An 18,781-nucleotide genomic window follows, 5' to 3' on the forward strand; every position below is an offset into this window, starting at 1 on the left:
GGCAGAGGCAGAGGCAGAGGAGGCAGAGAGGCAGAGGCAGAGGCAGAGGAGGCAGAGAGGCAGAGGCAGAGAGACAGAGAGGCAGAGGCAGAGAGGCAGAGAGGCAGAGAGACAGAGAGGCAGAGAGACAGAGAGGCAGAGAGACAGAGAGGCAGAGAGACAGAGAGGCAGAGAGACAAAGAGGCAGAGAGACAGAGAGGCAGAGACAGAGAGGCAGAGAGACAGAGAGGCAGAGAGAGAGAGAGGCAGAGAGACAGAGAGGCAGAGAGACAAAGAGGCAGAGAGACAGAGAGGCAGAGACAGAGAGGCAGAGAGACAGAGAGGCAGAGAGAGAGAGGCAGAGGCAGAGAGGCAGAGAGACAGAGAGGCAGAGAGACAGAGAGGCAGAGAGACAGAGAGGCAGAGAGACAGAGGCAGAGAGGCAGAGAGACAGAGAGGCAGAGAGACAGAGAGGCAGAGAGACAGAGGCAGAGAGGCAGAGAGACAGAGAGGCAGAGAGACAGAGAGACAGAGAGACAGAGAGGCAGAGAGACAGAGAGGCAGAGAGACAGAGGCAGAGAGGCAAAGAGGCAGAGAGGCAGAGGGAGAGAGAGGCAGAGAGGCAGAGAGGCAGAGGCAGAGAGGCAGAGGCAGGTGATTTCTAAGTTGAAGCTATTAACCAAGCAGCCAAGGCTACATAGAGAAACCCTGTCTCACAAAACAAAAACAAAGAAACTGTAACTTCAGGAGGCCAGACTGTGTGACAGCAGCCATGGGTCAGAGTAAAGCCCCAACCCCCGACCTCAGAGCACGGGCCTGACTAAATCACTATTTACATAGGGCTCGAAGATGACGTGGGACCCAGTGGACCAGACAACCCTTAGGAGAAAATGCTCAGAGAGAACTCCTGTGATGACCAGAGTAAGAGACATACCCCATGAGGTAAGCCTATGGCACCTCCATATTGTCTCCCCAAGGCTGTAAGAGCTCCTTGTAAAAACAAAAACCAACAAATAGCATTGATGCTGTGCCTACGGAGAAACACCAAGCCTGAAGTGCTATGATTGGGTAGTTTGGGCCTCAGGAACTAGACTACACAGAGAGACTGGGAAGAGCAGCAGGAAGGGCCTGGCTGAGGGTGACACAGAAATGAGGGATGCAGCCAGAGGAGGTGGAGGTGGATGTGAAGGAAAGCACAATGGGAGCAGTGTGGAAGCAGAGCCAGGCAGGCTTAGGAATCACCAGTCTACCAACAGACCTAGGTCTTTCAAGGTCATGCAAAACTGGAGCCTCTCTTCCTAGTGGCAGACAAGTCCCACGTTCAGAAGTGTGGGAAGCACAGCCTTCAAGACGCGCTCCTGTGTCTGTCCTCACTTCTGGGCTCCACCCATCTCCATCCACAAAGGCATCAGTCTAACCCACAGTAAAAGTAACTGGGGCATGGAGCCCTGGGATGTGCCACTGGGACTGACCTGGTGCAGGAGATGCCTACTTTCCCTGCATGGCCCAGGTCCAAAAGGCCCTTGGCCAGGTTCTCCTCAGTGATTGGGCACTCTGCACTGGGCACTAGTGCCTGCAGCCGGTCATTCACATCCACACAGCACGGTGCTGCAGGGAAGGCCCGCATCTGACGCCGCAACTTCTTCCGGGCTGCAACAGCTTCCCTCCACCTAGAGGACAAACCAGCATATCGTTATTGGATGGTGTGTTTAAGGCTCATCCACGGGGGGATAAAATACAAAGTCCAGTATACAAATATGGAAATGTGGGTTTTGTTTGCTATAATTTTTTTACATTTATTTATTCATTTTAATGTCATGTATATGTTTTGCCTGTGTACATATATGTACATCTTGTATGGTTATGAATGGTTGTGAGCCACCATGCAGGTGCTAGGAACTGAACACAGGTCTTCTGCAGCAACAGCAAATGTTCTTAACCACTAAGCCATCTCTTATTATTATTATTATTGCGGTAAATATTAAATAAAGATCACCTCTTCATGCTGCCTCTAAAACTCTGACACGGTTCACTCCACCGCCCCTGCGTGTTGTTTTCACTCACTTTCCTCCATCACCCAGTAGAAACATGACTCCACAACCATTAACTTATCAAACAAGTTTATATGTTAAATTCTCAATCCACAGGCCCTCTACACAATAAGCTTACAACCAGTGGACAAAGATATAAACTGCCCATCTATATGAGATAAATAGACCCATAGAAACCCTTAGAAATATTCATGACAATGTTACTAATGAAGAAATGCGCTGAAACATTCACATCTGCTTCCATGCTGCCTCCTCTTCAATCTCCCCCTTCTCCTGACTCTTTCCTGCCTATCTCTCCACTGTCTAATCATATAATCCCCTTAACATCAACCTTCATGAGAGTGTGGTTTTGACAATCGATTTAAGTTGTTTGTTGTTTTTTCAGCAAGAGTACTTAAAGTAAAAATTAATCTCAATTAAAATGTAATAAAAAACAAAAGCTCAGTGAGCTCCGAGCTGCCAGACATAAGTACTAACACTGAATTATCTCTGAAAGGCAGTCTGGACACAAACTTAATATACAATGACCCCTAAGACCAGCAAACAGGAATGTAGGTCCCAACATGCATGTGAACAGACATGTAAAAGGTCAATACAAGAGAGGTCGCTAAGGCACTGTCACAGCCACAGAGAGCATCACGTGACAATAACTAGAGGGTCAGTCCCTTAAAGCACAGATACTTCCAACAGCATATTGCAACACTGTGCTGACAGAAACAGAAGAATCTGACACCATGCTACAAAGGTCGGGCCTCCACATTTTATTGAGTAAAGTTTCTAGAAGAGTACCAGTAGCTGCTACTTCTGAAGAACTGACAGCAGTCTGTCCTAGAGAGTTTTCTCTGGGATGTGTTCCTTTTTAGACTGTTGCTACCATCAAGGACATAGCATTTTTTCATATTTCAGCATAAAACGGACCACCCTACAGCACACGTAACACCTGAACAGTGAGCTGAAGTAACACACCGTGTGCCCCTGTTCTGTTGAAAAGTCATAGCTATACCCAACCAACCACCTGTGCACCCACTGTGCTCAGACTACGTTCACCATTACCCAGCCTGACACGGGCTACGGTGTTTAGTTTGGACATATACTGTTTGTATATATTTCTTTATAAATTAGTTGTTTTCTACTATGGGGAGAGAAACTCAAACTTAATACCTGGATTTCTTTTTAAACTTTATGACATTACCAAAATGATATGAATTCATAAAAAATTGGACTTCAAATTTAATTTCCTAGCTTAAGATTTTTAAACTCTTTTCTATTTACAATCCCTTTTTAACCCAATTTGTATATTACCCCTGGCATACAGGTATATAAAATAGATATAGAAATGAAACATTTACTGATAATAAATTATAAAGAGATTTACTTAAAACAACTCTTTGAGGTGTGTGTATGTGTGTACACATACATATATATATATATATATATATTCTATTCTCTCTATATAAACAAACTACCTATACATTCATATACTGAATATGAATGTAAATTTGCATACTAAGGACATAGATATATACCTGCTTTGTCTAACACAACATAGCCCAAAGCTATGCCAATCTGATAGCAGCTGATGATATGAAATATTATGGCTCTGGAGCTTTATCATGGCAGAGAGATGCTCAGCAGTCAAGACCACTGGCTGCTCCTCCAGAGCACACACATGGGCGCTCCCACAGTCTAACTGCGGTTTAGGACATCAGAGCCTTCCTCTGACCTTTGCTACACTATCTGTGCATTACACACACATGGCACACAGATACACATACAGACCAAACACCCACACACACAAGATAATAAATAAATCTTTAAGAAACATAATCAGACTCTGGTGTTTTCCTTAACTAGCCTATTCTAGTCCTATAATATAGTTTTGTCTGAATAGTAAGGGCACTTTAGGTCCTCTATAGAAAGAACAGTCTTGAGTCACAGACATTTCACTCTTTATGACGGCATAGCGGTGGAGAATCCACATGCTATGAACTGCAGTGAAGTCTCACGGGCTAAGGAGTGAGCAATGCCAAACACATTTGATTGTGACTTCACCTTTGGTCACTGCACACTCAGAAACCTTTTACTACTCTCATTTTACTTTTCTGTAGCCCTCAGAGTCAGTTATAGAACCCACATTAAGAAGTTTTGTCCTCGACTTGTGATATGCTATACAATACTTTCTCAATATCATGAGAAAACCTTCGACACCTAGCTACTACCCTGTCAGCCAAGAAAGCAATCACCTGACGCTGCTGAGTGGATTCTGTTACTGAGCTGGGGACTGGGAAGGTCAAGGGTAGTAAATGCATTTTCAACTCACAATGCAGTCACAGCATCACCAAAAATATCACTTTTAGGAGCTGGAGAGCTAGTGCTGTGTTAAGAGTTACTTGTTGCTCTTGCAGAGGACCTGGGTTCTATTACTAGCACTGTGGCAGCTCACAACTGTCTGTAACTCTAGTTCCAATGGATGTGACACCTCTTCTGACATCCTTGGTCTCTAGGCATGCATGTGGTTCATATACATACATGCAGACAAAACACTATATACAAAATAAAATAAAATAAATATAAAATATAAATGGTTTGATTTTTGTTTTCTTAAAGAGAATATCAGTTTTTTATAAGAGAATACCAGTGTGAGAGATTCATTCATGTTAGTGATGCCATCGTGAATTATTTAACATATTCAAAGACATATTTCCCTGGGTCTAGTACAGCCAATAAACAAACAATAAATAAAAAACAAGCACTCTATAAATATTTGCTCAAATACAGGATATCCTAAGTCTACATTAGATATACATCCTTATGAATCTGTGAGCCCTTCATCTTTGGCTAATGGAACTGATAGCTCACACATAATGAACCGGATAGAAGACTTCTGTGTGGGTGGACTTCAGCTGTACGAACACAGAACTAACCTCTGTAGATACTTGCAGAAGCACTGAAGTTCCTGGAGTGTCTCTTTTGCAGTCTGGAAAATTTCCTCAGCAAGAAACAAATCCACCAGCTGTGTACAGACGTCTTCACAACAGCGGGCTATGCGGACTTTCTGGTCTGTTTCTACTGCACTCCTAGAACACAGAGCAATTACCTTAGAAGCAGCTACACCAAAGGCCACGGACACTTAAGGGACTGCTTTAAAAACATGAGTCTGGGCCGGGAATGTGGTCTATCAACTTGTCAACGCTGGAGCTATATGGGAAGAGAACCCTCGACTGAGAAAATGCCTCCATCCAATTGCCAATAGGCAAGTCTGTAAGGATTTTCTTGATTAGTGACTGATGTGAGAGGGCCCAGCCAAAAGGAGCCGGTGGGCTACTGTGCAAACAGTCCTGGGGTATGTAAATTAGGAAGCTGATCAAACAAAGAAGGAGCCAATAGGCAGTGTTCCATGGCCTCTGCTTCAGCTCGCACCAACAGGTTCCTGCCCTGACTTCCTGCAACAGTGAGCTGCGGCAGAGCAGGGTGAACCAAACAAACACTGTCCCGTCCAAGCTGCTTTCCAGTTGTGCTCTTTACCACAGCAATGAAAACCAACTTAAGACAGTTCTCAAGTGTAAGGTCCTGGCTTTGACTGCTGTACCCACCCTAGAAAGAGCTGGAGACTGATTTCATATGGAAATATAATGACATATATAATAACATTTCCACTATAAGAGAAAGTTCAAGAGTTTTATTTTTTTCTTAAAAGCAGAGCACCTGGGAAGATAAAAGAAAAATGTCATTCGGGGTGCCAGATCAAGTTCAAACAGGCCACCATAACCCAGAAACAAAGCTTTAACTTACACAGGTATGGAACCTGGGTGGAGGGGGACACTACTTGAGCACAGCAGGTGAACCGAACTAAACAAGAGCCCGCACTCGAAGCCAACACACGTAAACTTGATTCTGTTTGGTAGGAAGGAGACTCCAATGCACCATGGCTGCATGTGGAGGTTACAGGACAATGGCAGGAGCTTGAATCCAGGTCATTAACTTGGCAACAAGTGCCTTTGAATTTTTATTTATTTATTTTTTATTTATTTTATGTATGTGAGCACACTGTCCCTGTCTTCAGACACACCAGAAGAGGGCATCAGATCCTATCACAGATGGTTGTGAGCCACCATGTGGTTGCTGGGAATTGAACTCAGGACCTCCAGAAGAGCAGTCAGTGCTCTTAACCACTGAGCCATCTCTCCAGCCCTAATTCTTATTTTTAAATGACTACTTAGACAAGTCCAAAGTCTCACCAGCAATATGTGCTATTTACAATTAGAAGTACCGTCCACACATGATAAACCCTAGTGGCTACTAGGAATGGCTTCCTCTGGTCAGAACATGGTTGCACTCAGATAAATCAGTATCTCAGACTTTTCTCTTTTTCAAAGAGAATCTCACTATTAACCCCAGCTGACCCAGAATTTGCTTTGTAACCTGAGGTGGCCTAAAACCTGTCCTCCTCCCTCAGCTTCACAAGTACTGGGATGACAGGCATGTACTACTGTATGTACCCAGATACAAAGAGAAACATACAATGTTATGTGATGCATGCGTATGCGTGTGTTTGGGAGCCTGCAGAGGCCAGAAAAGGGCATCAGAGTCCCTGGAGGTGGTGTTACATGTGACTGCAAGTGCCCTGTGCAGGTACTAGGAACTGAACTCGGGACCTCTGGAGGAACAGCAAGCACTCTTAACCACTGAGCCATCTCTCTGACCCCAGAAACGAAACTTTTAAATACAAGAATTCTATTAAACAGGGCAGCAGAAAAACGACCAAGTTAAAACAGAAGTAACCATAAACAGAGGAGACTCATTCCCAATAGCTCATCTTTATGGGTACCAGAGACATTACAGACTGAGCCAAACTCTGAGAGACCTAGAACCGCAGGCACTTACCTCACGTCACCAAGTCCTGGGTTTTTATCTGGGATTAAAAATAAATTCACTGACCTAGCATGCTGGCACACACTTTAATTACAGTACCTGGGAGGCAGAGACAAGTGACTTTCTCCGAGTTTGAGACTACCCTGGCCGAAAAAGTGAGTTCAAGGTCTACATAGTGAGCTCTTGTCTCAGAAGACAAAACAACATAGTAAATTAATCTAGTACACTGGAGAATGATCCAAGTTCAAGACCAACATGAGCTACATAGTAAGTGTTAGGTCATTCTAGGCTACAAAGTGTGACCCTGCCTCAGAGAACTGAGAACTGAGATTTGCCATCATTGTGTGAGATCTCTTTTTTTACAGCACCTAGAGAAACAGGCTCCTAACTAACAGGAATGGAGAGAACACGGACTGAAAACACACCCTCCGTGCTGGGAGCTGTGATGGACACTGTGCTCCGCCAGCTTCATGCCAGCTCAGCGGGACAAAAGCAGAAGGACAGACTTTCTTCCATTCCTGAAGCTCAACAGCAAAATGGTTAAAGCTCTCCAGTGAAAAGACCAAGGAAGCCTCACCCACAACAAGCTTTAGAAAGGCTCCTTTACTTGAAGAAAAATGGCATATGGACAGCTATAAAAAGGTTCTCTAGGGGCTGGAGAGATGGCTCAGCGGTTAAGAGCACTGACTGCTTTTCCAGAGGTCCTGAGTTCAATTCCCAGCAACCACATGGTGGCTCACAGCCATCTGTAATGTGATCTGACGCCCTCTTCTGGTGTGTCCGAAGACAGCTGCAGTGTACTTATATATAATGAGTAAATAAATCTTTAGAAAGAAAGGTTCTTTAGTAAATTTGTCAACAGACACATCTCATGCCTCCTGATAAGACATCTGAGGACATTTGGCTGTCTAAAAGCCTTTAATGCCAGCACCCGGGAAGCCAGGCAGATAGAGCTCTGCATATCTGAAGGACAGCCAGAGAGACCCTGGTATACATGCACAGATTACTGCCAGCTTGGCCACAGCCCCTCCTCCCACCTACCAGTCCTGATACTCAGGACGCAGCACTTCACTCACCTAAACTCCTGAGAGCAGGTTTCCCACACGCACTCTGTCACCATGAGTTCTGTCAGCTCTGCAGCCAGGCCCTCGCTCAGCTGAGATAACATCAGTTCTCTCTCTTGCTTCAACCTAGAGGTAAACGGGAAAAAAGCACAAAAAAAAAAAAAAAAAAAAAAAAAAAAAAAAGAATGAAAGAGATGTGCACTGGAGAAATGGTTCAGTGGTTAAGAGCACAGTATTCTTGAAGGTTCAGGTCCCAGCACCCGCATGGCACTATTCACCCCGGGGACCTAACACCCTCTTCTGGCCTCCGCAGGAACCTGCACTCACATCAATACGCCATCCACCCCCCAACATACACACACACACACATGCACACACGCATGCACGCACACAAATCATGAGGGGTGAGGAATGGCCCAACAGGGTCAGAGGGCAGGAGGGGTATCAGAGGTGCAGGGTCAGGACTGGCGGAGACTGAACTCCACGCCCATCTCCGGGAACAAGACAGACCCACCTTTCCTCTTCGGCCTGCCGCTTTTCTTCCTCTAGTCTCTGCCTTTCCATGGACACTTCTTCAGCTGCAACGTGCCTCAAAATGCTCGTGGTGGCAGCTGTTATCAGGTCCTCCACGGCAGCATTGGAAACACTTAACAAAACAAAGCAGATGGCGTTCACACCCAGACACCAGTGAGCCACCGTTCACTCTTGCCACTCGAGATTTGTTTCTGGAATGCAGAGATAGCTCAACACAGGCAAGCTGGCTCGGCAGTAAAGGCCTGTCATGCCGAGGTGGCACGGTGACCTGAGTAATAGTAATAATTAATAAAAAAATAAAAGTATTTTTAAAAAGCATCTACAATTAAAAAATACAACTATACTTACTACCTCACAGAGCTGCAACTGTCTCAATACTATACACAAATAGAGTATATATGTATATGCATGTATATACAACATGCATACACATATATACGATGATTCTGTGACTTTTGAAATTATATAGCTCAAAAGATATAATTTACAATGGGGTTCAAAGAGTAATCAAGTTTAAAAACCAAGTAAAAAAAAATAGGAGTGAAAAAAAATAGGAGTGGGTTTATTATATTTCTTATTGTAAATACTTATTTTTGCGAATGAAATGGTAAACTGGTTTTATAAGGTATATTGCTTAGATTAAGGAATGAGAGAGAATCCCTAACATGTTAGCCTAAGGATACAAACAATCTGAGCTACAACTCCAGGCCCTGTCAGTCATTTGAACATCTCCAGGACAGTCTGATCTACATACTGAGTTCAGGCAAGCCAGGGCTCCAAACTGAGACACAGTCCAAACAAATGAACAAACAGAAAACAGAAAAAACTTAAGCTATAAAACGTGTAGAAGCAAACAGGAATATTATCACGGCATTGGATCTGGCAGCAATTTCTTAGGTAAGACCCCGAAAGCACAGGTGACAAAGGAAAAATTAGAAAGATTAGATGGTGTCAAAGTCTGAATGCTCCAGGCATTAGAGACATTACAAGAGGTAAGAAGATGAGCCGGGGCCAGGGCGGTGGCTCAGTTGCTAGAATGCTTGTCTAACAGGCCCAAAGGCCTGGGCTCACGCCTCAGAGCTGTACGTCAGGCATGGTGCTACCTGCCTATTGTCTCTGCTCTTGGAGGTAGAGGCTGAAACAGAAAAGGGGGGAAATACAACCCAGAGAATGAGAGAAAATACATGTGAATTTTATAATAAGAGATTAGCATCCAGAATATAAAGAAGCTCCTGCAACTCAACCACAGATAGCTCAAGTAGAAGGAAAACAACTCATTTACAGCTCCAGGAAAAGTATGTAAATGAGTAAAAAAGACACGAAACAGGAGCAAGCCCGCCTGCCATTAGAGAAATACAAGCCCAGTCTAGCGAGATGCTACTTCCTGTCACAAAGAATGGGGGAAAGAACCGCCACAGCACTCCTGGACAGTCGCGGCAGTGCACGCAACCCTGCTCAGGAGGTCAGGGGTGGAGGATCAGAAGTTCAGGGCTATAGGCTGGGGATGGTAAGGTATGTCTTCAGTCCCAGCACTGGTGGAGCAGAAGCAAGCTAATCTCAGTGGGTCGGAGGCCAGTGTGGTCTACATAGTGACCCTGTTTCCAAAGCAACTCCTCACTACCGAAAATTAAAAAATAAAGAGCTAGGGCTGGAGAGATGGCTCAGCAGTTAGGAGCACTGAGTGCTCTAGAGGACCTGAGTCTGCAACTTCAGTTCCAGGGGAGCTGATACTTTCTTCTGCAATCTGCATGCAGGGACCGAGCATGCATGGAGTACACACATACCTGCAAGCAAAACCCTGAAACACCTAAAATAAACAATAAAATGAATAAAATGTGAAACATTAAAAAAAAAATCACAAATGGAAAATTACATACTAATAAAAACTAAAGGTCAGAAACAGAAACTGCAGCTCTCTAGAGACCAGAGAAAACAGGCCTCAGAGAGGAGCAAAGCCCCTGAAATTGTGCATCTTAACCACAGGGAACTGGGTTGCCGATAAGAGCCAACAGCCTTGTGAGGAAGGACGTGATTGTGCCCAGAGAGCAAATATCAGCCAAGCAAGAAAGGCTGCCATGTTGGCTGCCACTCACCGCAGAGCTGCAGCTGCGTAGGCTGCCCCAGCAGAGCTGACTTCCTCACAGTCCACTTGCAGAGTCTCCTGGATGAGCTCGTCCACCACCTGTGCTAGGTCCTACAGAGAGACCAGCACAGGGTCAGACCAGGGAGTCTGCCAAGGCAGACATCTCGGGTGAAGACTTCCTAGTGACATTTGTGAAGGTATTCCCAGCAAAGAATGGGGACCTCAGTGCAGGATCTGTGCCGTTCTTCAGGAAGACCTCTGAACAACAGAAAGGTGCCTTCCACAGGGTTTAGAGCAAGCCTACTGAGGACTGCCCTGTAGGTAGCCCAACAACACCTTTACCCATCATTTCTTGTGCACATCAAAATCTTCAATTCCTGTGCCCTTAGGCTTTTCCTCTGGACTCTCTTGTAGGGACAGCGCACAAGGTCTGCCTGAGAGGCCAGTGAGGTACGATCAAGTCCCCACTCGTTCAACAAACAAGATCTGCTCAAAAACAAAGCCACCCTTTGCCTACAGGCACAAAGCACTGTTGTGACCCACAGGCCCTGGTTAGCCTGTTTGCTGGGTGTCACACATAAGCAGGTACTGACTTCAGATATGCAGGGTTCAGCTTGCTATTATGGGAGGAACCATTCAAGTCCAACTCTGACTGCTAATATGAAGACCAGCCCCTGTAGGTACTGTAGGCAGTGGTCCTACCTCAGCCACCTGAGGCTATGACCCTGAAAAGGTCCATCCTCTCTCCTTCACCGTCCTTATCTAACAAGACTGAGCAACACAGTGCCCTCACAGAATATGTACAGACAGGCTTTAACATGCAGGATTCCTACCGAATCAGAGTACATGGACACAGGCTTTGGCAGCAGCACCTCAGGCTGTGAGGAGGCCTGGAAAAGGCTGGGTGCCACAGCTGGGGTCAGTGACTGGATGTGAGGCACCGAGGTGGCTGAAGGTGCAGGAGGCAGCTGTGGGAGGACAGCCAACGACGGCACATTCACCTCCGCCTCATCTTTCTCTCCTCTCCCACCACCTAGAAACAAACACACAGGTGCTGAAGACATTTGTTCCAGAACCACATAACTACAGTCTCTATGAAAGGACACACAGCTATCCGTAGCGCCAGGAGCAGACTGCCCTCCTGACGACCATCTAAAGGGACATGGCGCAGGCTGACAGAGCTTTGTGTGGAAACTGTATCGTAGTGTCACAAGCCCTAACGAGGGCTTCAAAACTCCAAATCCAGGCAAAGCAAGAGACATTTAAGCATCTGACCAAGACAAAATCTTCAGGTGACAGGAGGCTTCCAAGGAAAACTACAACTTGACTTACCTGCTGAGTCTCCAGAAGATCTCTGTGTGCTGATGGGCAGCTCTGTGGCCAGGCTCTCTCCAACATACTTATTCTGGGAGTTAAAGCTACACACAGGTGTATGGCGAGGAACAGGAGGCAGTGGCCCTCCATTCACAATTTCTCCAACTGACACCGTCAGCTTCCGGCCAATAAACACTGACTTCCTGGCCTTGCATAGCCCCTCTGGTTCCAAGAATGCCGACCGATTCAGCTCAACACAGCTACCAAGACCACAAAGAGCGCACAGAGGAGTCAGCAGGGAAAGAGGACAGCTATGTCTCACCACACCCAACTGCTGGACCCCCGATCAAAGCAAGACTGGACAGGTGTGAGACGAGAAAGCTTCCAGTGTCAGGGAATCTTGAGGGCATCACTAGCCATGCACGGAATGAGACAAACTACTGTGCTCCTCTGTCAGTGACGGTGGCCCATTCATTCAAAGCCACAGCACTTCCCTGACAACGGAGTTAGAAGGAAGAGCTGTGGGGTGGATGGGGGAAACACAAACATACATGTCAACTGTAATGCTGCCATTTGCTGGACAGTGGTGTGTGAGCATACCAGTCACACCCTGTGCAGGGGTGGAACACCTTGACATGGCCTTCTGTGTCCCCAGCTCTTCTGTCAGGTGTGCAAGGGCCGAACATGGGAGAACAAAGGCAATCCTCAATGAACCAAGTGAAAAGTCTTAATCTCTATCTTTAGGTTCTCTGGTAACTGATGAAAAACAATGGTGTGGGAATAAGAAAGAACTTGGTCTGGTTCCTTTTATTCCCAAATCCCTGGCTGTGAACACCTTTAGTGCTAATGCTTAGGAGGCAGTGGCAGGTGGACCTCTGTGATTCTGAGTGAGGCCAGCCTGGTCTACATACAAGGTCCAGGCCAGCCAGGACTACACAGTAAGATCCTATCTCAAACTAAAGAGTGAACTTGGTCTGGCCCCAAATGCTCAGTGGGAACCCCCTAGTTCCACAGCAGGGAAGCAATGAGCAGAAGAGCCCAGAAAGCAGACCTGTATCAGAAAAGGAAAGGGAGGAGGGGCAGGGAAGAGGGAAGGCCACAGTGCAGCCTCAGCTCTTACCCATCAGCCACAGTGAGGCCATGGTAATTAAGGAAGTTGGTCGCCTCTTCGCCATCTCTGAACAACAGCATGCGGACCACACCATCCAGGGGGAAGACAGTGGACCGCTGTGTGCTTACAGTGTATGCGACATTGAGCGCCCGGAGAGCATCCTTACGGATCTGAAAGAGACCATGTTGATGCAAGCTCAGAGAACACTTGGACGGCCACAAGGGCATGAGCCCCTGCTACAGCTCACTTCCTGTGCAATCAATCAGCCAACTGGGAGCCTGGGCTTACGGACACCCAGATACTCAGGAAGGAACACTGTGAAAACGGTCCCAAAGAAAAAGGTGGTATGGGAAGTTTTACTTATAAGGAAAACTAGAGTGTATCCACCAAGGAAAGGGCAAGGAAACGAAGTATGCAGCATCCCCTGGACCAAAAGTAGCTGAGGGAATGAAACTATGGGAATCTATGGAATGTGGGAGAAAATGCACGACATTAAATTAAGTATGAAAGCAAAATGGATTCATAGCAGTATAACAAATACATAGAAAGACAACCAAAGAAAAACATGAAAATCCACACAGAAGTCTGTTTAGGTTCTGGGGTCTCTGGGTGCCTGTGCTGTCTGTCTTCTCCCACTGTTCATGAATTGCCAACAACACTCCTCAAGAGAGCATATGTGCCTGTGTATTCTTAATGCTCAGAGTACAGTGCAGCCAAAAGTGTCCATTTCACACTCCTGGCACACTGGAGAGCAGAGCAAAGATGGAAAACACGTCAAGAACATTTAATAGAAATTATGCACGCCAAGGAAGAAAGGCAGTCTGAGGGAACACGGGTACTGGGAGGGACCAGGGTGAGCTCTGCTGAGGGAGGAAACGGGAAGGCACTGTGGCGGGCGGAGCTGGGCTGAAAGAGCAAGAAGGGGCCTAAGATTCAGAACCAGGGAGGCCGCTGCCTGTGCAAAGGTTTTCTTTAAAACAAATGCAGGTATGCGCTGGAGAAATGGCTCAACGGTTAAGAGCACTGACTATTCTTCCAGAGGTCCTGAGTTCAAATCCCAGCAACCACATGGTGGTGGCTCACGACCATCTGTAATGGGATCCGATGTTCTTTTCTGGTGTGTCTGAAGACAGCTACAGTGTTCTCATATACATAAAATAATCTTTAAATATGCATATATAAAATTCACTTTTTAAAAAAGCCCAGCTTTTACTTTTTTGAAGTTACCTACAGTAGGCAATATTATATAGTAATGCTACTAATTTAAAAAGTAGTCACTATTCTCTGTCTCCTTGGCTGCTCAAGGACTACCACCATCACAACACAGTACTGCTCTGGACTGGGAAGTTCATGACTAACATTGCTTCAGTGGTCAACCTGAGAAGGCAGCAGTACAGAAGACAGAAGTTTGGGGAAAGCTAGCCACAATGTACAAAACAACACCAGATGTCATCTGGATTGAAAACATCTGGGCAGTGGAAAGACAACTGACTTTGGCTTGATTTAAGATTCTCTGGATTATGCCAAGAAGAGACTTGAGAGACAGGAAACAGACGTGACCCCCAGGTAAGCAGGAACTTGGAGGGCTGGGGCTGTGACAGGCAGGCCTGCTGCTGGAGAGTGAGGGACCGCCCCTGGCTTCATGCTGCCATCTCCAAGTTTGTAAGAAGAGGACACATAATGTGTAATAACATGCAGAGGTAGATGCAGCTCCCTGGCGGCCACCTGCTCATTTCCAGTGTGCTGGTGACACACACAGCCTAATAGTAACCAACAGCTCTCTCCAGCTAGACTTAAGGCCTGCTCAGAGAGAGGGCAACCACTCCTGGTACAGGAAACCTAACACCTATCCCCAGCTGGGGAAGTCACGGATCTTCCTGTAACTGCCACTTACAAAATATCCGTCCTGAGTAGTCCTCACCCCTCGTCAGGGAAACTTCTCTTAGCAACAGATAGAAAGGACCCTAGAAAAAACCACAACCAACCAAAGTGGAGAGCTGTTGGACGCAATGTCACGGGGTATAACTACAATCCCACTCCCACACCTAAGACTCAGAGATCATTGTGGGAGACGGGGAAGAAAGGCTGTAAAAGCCAGAGGACAGGGAGGTTCGTCATAAGACTGTGTCAGAAATCAGAAACTACATTCAAAAAGACTCAGCAGCACTGTTTAAACACAAGCTCAACAAGGACAACAGATATGCTAATATGGACGGGGAAAGCCCAGGAGGCCTCAACCCACACAAAGAACGACAGGCAACTACAGGTCCCCCCCAAAAAATGAAAAATCATTATGCTTAATCTTTACACACCAAGAAAACTTTGACTATTTCCAGGTTACATCTTGTTTTACAGGTACTTTATGCTCATTGTAACTAGTAAGATTTTAAGGCGTACTATCAAACCTTTAAAAAAATCAAGTACTGACAAAAATGTATTCATATACTGTTATGCAAAAATGCTTTTTAAAATCTGTACATTTATCTTTGTTTTTTTAAAATAAAATTGTTCAATTAAAAAAAAAAAAGGTCTTCCCCGGGAAAGAGCATGGCAAATGGTCAGCCCCAAAAATGTATATACAAGTACATTATCCATACTGAGTGTGGTGTCCTTATATTTAGATATGTGCATGTGTGTGTGTGTGTGTGTGTGTGTGTGTGTAGACAGACAGATGCACAAATATATAAACACACAGACACATATACACCAATGAGTGAAGAAAGAAGCCATGAATCTGAAAGAGTAACGACTGGAACATGGGAGAGTTTATAGGGAAGAAAGGAAGGGGAGAAATGACATAACTATGCTAAAATCTCAAAAAATAGTTTAAAAAATTAAATACAGCTTTTGAAAATGAATTCTTTGCCTAGAATATGACTGTGCTAATATTCAGTGTTTATAGGACGTGATGTGATCAAAGAGAAGGACCCTGGGAGTGCAGAACCACAGGCTTTACTTCCAGACAGGCCTCTCCTGCTAGCAGAGGCTGGACCGCAGCCTGCAGCACTGAGGCAGCACGTCCACAGGAAGGAAGAGCGCTGCTGCTGGGCATTTCTCAGAAACTAGAGGAGTAAGCCGTCTTCTGCAGGCCTCTGCAGTCCCAAGCCCAGGCAGGGCAGAGTGGAAAAGCACAACTCAGGTACTGAGAGAAATGAATTCAGCAGCAGCAGCCTCACTCTCAAAACTGTTCCCCCCTCCCAGGTCTTTCTGTTACTGTTCTCTCCAGCAGAAACACCTTGCTGGGCTGTGATGGGCCCCGAGGTGACAGCTAGCTGCCCACCTGAAGGGCGCAGGACAGAGAAGCACTTTCAGCCTTACAACAGCTACTGCTCCTGTTCCTACTGTTAGTGGCTGCTCTACTCACCTGATTGAAGTAACAGTGTAACAGGCACGCATTCAGGTAAGAAGCTGACTGGACCAGTTTGAAAAATCTCACAAAGTTATTGCTGTTCAATGCAGCAAAAGCCTGGACAGCGAAGTTCACCTCTGGAGAGTTCCTAACATCAGGGTGGAACTGCTGCACTTCTCTGTAGGTTAGGAAGGCAAAGGCTCAGGATGTTGATCTGAATCTGACAAGTAACTAGGTTTCAGCAATACTGTGACAGCAAGTCTGGATGGTAACACTGCAGTCCAAGTCCTATGAGCAGAGCTGCCATTCTCACACTCAGCTGGTACACTGTGGTCTCCATCATCTATCCACCCACCCACCCATCCATCCATCATCCATCCATCACCCATCCATCATCCATTCATTGACCCATCCATCCATCCACTTGAGAATCTTCTGTATCCTAGGTGAGATTTAAGTTCACCATGTAGACAGAGATGGCTTTGAGCTTCTAATAGAATTACATGTGTGGTTTTAAAAGTGTTTCTTAAAAAAAAAAAAAAAAAAAAGTGGGGCTGGAAGAATGGCTCAAAGGTTAAAAGCACTTGCTTCTCTTGCAAAGGACCCAAATTAGGTTCCCAGCACTGGTGTCAGGTGGCTCACAGCAGCCTGCAACTTCAGCTCCAGGACATTCAACACGCTCTTCCAGCCTTGACAGGACCCATGTGCACATGCCCACAGACACATACTATACACAATTAAATATAATGCTAAATAAAACTCTTAAAAAGACGGTAAACAGCTGGGCATGATGCCATGTGCCTATACTCCCAGCACTCCGGAAGTGGAGGCAGGTGGATCTCTGAGTTTCAGGCTAGCCTGAGCCATAGAATGACTTCAAAGACAGCCAGGGCTTTTTTGAGAAACTCTGTCTCAAAAAATGAAAATAAATAAATACATAAATAACAAATTAAAAGGATGATAAACAAGTTTAAGAAATAATTTAGCCATCAGTCATCAAAAATTATTTCAAAGTAATACAAATTGCTTGACAGCTGTTTAGCAAAACAGCCTAAGAGAAAGTGTACCTTGTGTGCATTACATGTGCGCTCGGTGTGCGCGCACACATACACACACACACACACACACACACACACACACACACACACACACACAGGGACCAAAGAATGTCTGGCATCTTCCCGCACGGCTCTCCATGCTAGTTTCCCTGTACTTCCAACTGAAGGTCTACCGAAATGTCAACCCAGCATTCCAAACTCATTCATTCCTCTGATTCCAGTTAACTCTTCTCGTATATGCCACTGACAAAACCTTCTGAAAGCTGAACTGCTAACAACTCTAACAGGATGTCCCAGCTTATGTCCCTAGTTTCCACCTGCATCAGAGAGGACTGCTCTCAGGAATGAACAAGAAGGGACTGCACACTGCATACTGGTCTCAGGACTTGCTCCCAATGTTTACTCCTGACTCAGTTTGCCAACTGCACTATGGAATGTCTATACATCAGACAAAGCTCAATTTCTGAATCTACAAACATACCTCAAAATGTCTCCTTTGTTAAGATTGAGCAGGACATTGTAGCCCTGGAACTCGGCTTCGCTGGCACAAAAAACACCCTTGTTCCTCAGGTCCTGGTACATCTCCTTCAGGCTCTGCAGACACTTGGTCATATTCTCATTGTTGATCTTGGCATCAAAGGAGGACATAGGCTCCTCACACATGAAATGGGTGCAATGGATGTGAAACCGGGTACACTTCTCGATCAGAGACACCGTCAGGGGATCACAGAGGTGCTGCTGAGTGATGTCCTGTGTAAGATTAGAGGGGAGGATTACACACTCATACACGCACTGACCACTTACACAGAAGCCACAAACACACAAGATCCATGAAGTGTCAACTTTGAGAAAAAAATTATGCTTATGAGTTCAATTACACTTCAACTTGAAACTAACCCAATGAAACAACCAAATACAGTTTTATAATGGCTCAAATAAAATTATATTTTTTGTTTCAGATAAAAATATCTGCATAAGACACAAGTTAGATGTTCACTTCATGAATATACACGACATTTCCTAGTCATCTGACTGGGGGAAGCAGATACCTTCCGTATACCCCGTGTGCGGTTCCACACGAAGTCATACCAGTCCCGAAGGCTGCCTTCCTTTTGATCCATGATCTGGGTCACCAGGTAGTCCATGGTCCTGCTGAGAACCGCTGAGGGCCTCAGCTCATGTGGCAGGGGCTCCTCCTGATCTGCAGAAGACCGGCTGTATTCCTTCACGGCGGCTGCATGGTCCACCTGGGGCAAGAAATAGGGACAAACTACGTCATGGCAGTTTTCTGGACCTTAAGTGCAGGAGGAAATCACATACACATTGTGGTGGTTTGAATGCTTGGCCACAGGTCTGAATGGTAGGA

General features: G+C 45.6%; 1 protein-coding gene across 3 annotated transcripts in view; it reads right to left on the bottom strand.

The window, feature by feature from the left end:
* Positions 1-18,781, bottom strand: part of MCM3AP (minichromosome maintenance complex component 3 associated protein) — a 45,142-nt gene that overhangs the window by 14,852 nt on the left and 11,509 nt on the right. For all 3 annotated transcript variants that reach the window (XM_080937897.1, XM_080937898.1, XM_080937896.1), the window contains exons 8-18: positions 18,465-18,662; positions 17,897-18,165; positions 16,373-16,535; positions 13,018-13,178; positions 11,916-12,157; positions 11,417-11,616; positions 10,594-10,694; positions 8,481-8,612; positions 7,979-8,092; positions 4,955-5,107; positions 1,452-1,649 (exon numbers count right to left, since the gene is read on the bottom strand). In XM_080937897.1, the coding sequence (XP_080794023.1) occupies positions 1,452-1,649; positions 4,955-5,107; positions 7,979-8,092; positions 8,481-8,612; positions 10,594-10,694; positions 11,417-11,616; positions 11,916-12,157; positions 13,018-13,178; positions 16,373-16,535; positions 17,897-18,165; positions 18,465-18,662 (1,931 nt within the window). The remainder of the gene's footprint in view (positions 1-1,451; positions 1,650-4,954; positions 5,108-7,978; positions 8,093-8,480; positions 8,613-10,593; positions 10,695-11,416; positions 11,617-11,915; positions 12,158-13,017; positions 13,179-16,372; positions 16,536-17,896; positions 18,166-18,464; positions 18,663-18,781) is intronic.

This window comes from Micromys minutus (genome assembly GCF_963924665.1).
Source record: "Micromys minutus genome assembly, chromosome: 25".
NCBI classification, from domain to species: domain Eukaryota; kingdom Metazoa; phylum Chordata; class Mammalia; order Rodentia; family Muridae; genus Micromys; species Micromys minutus.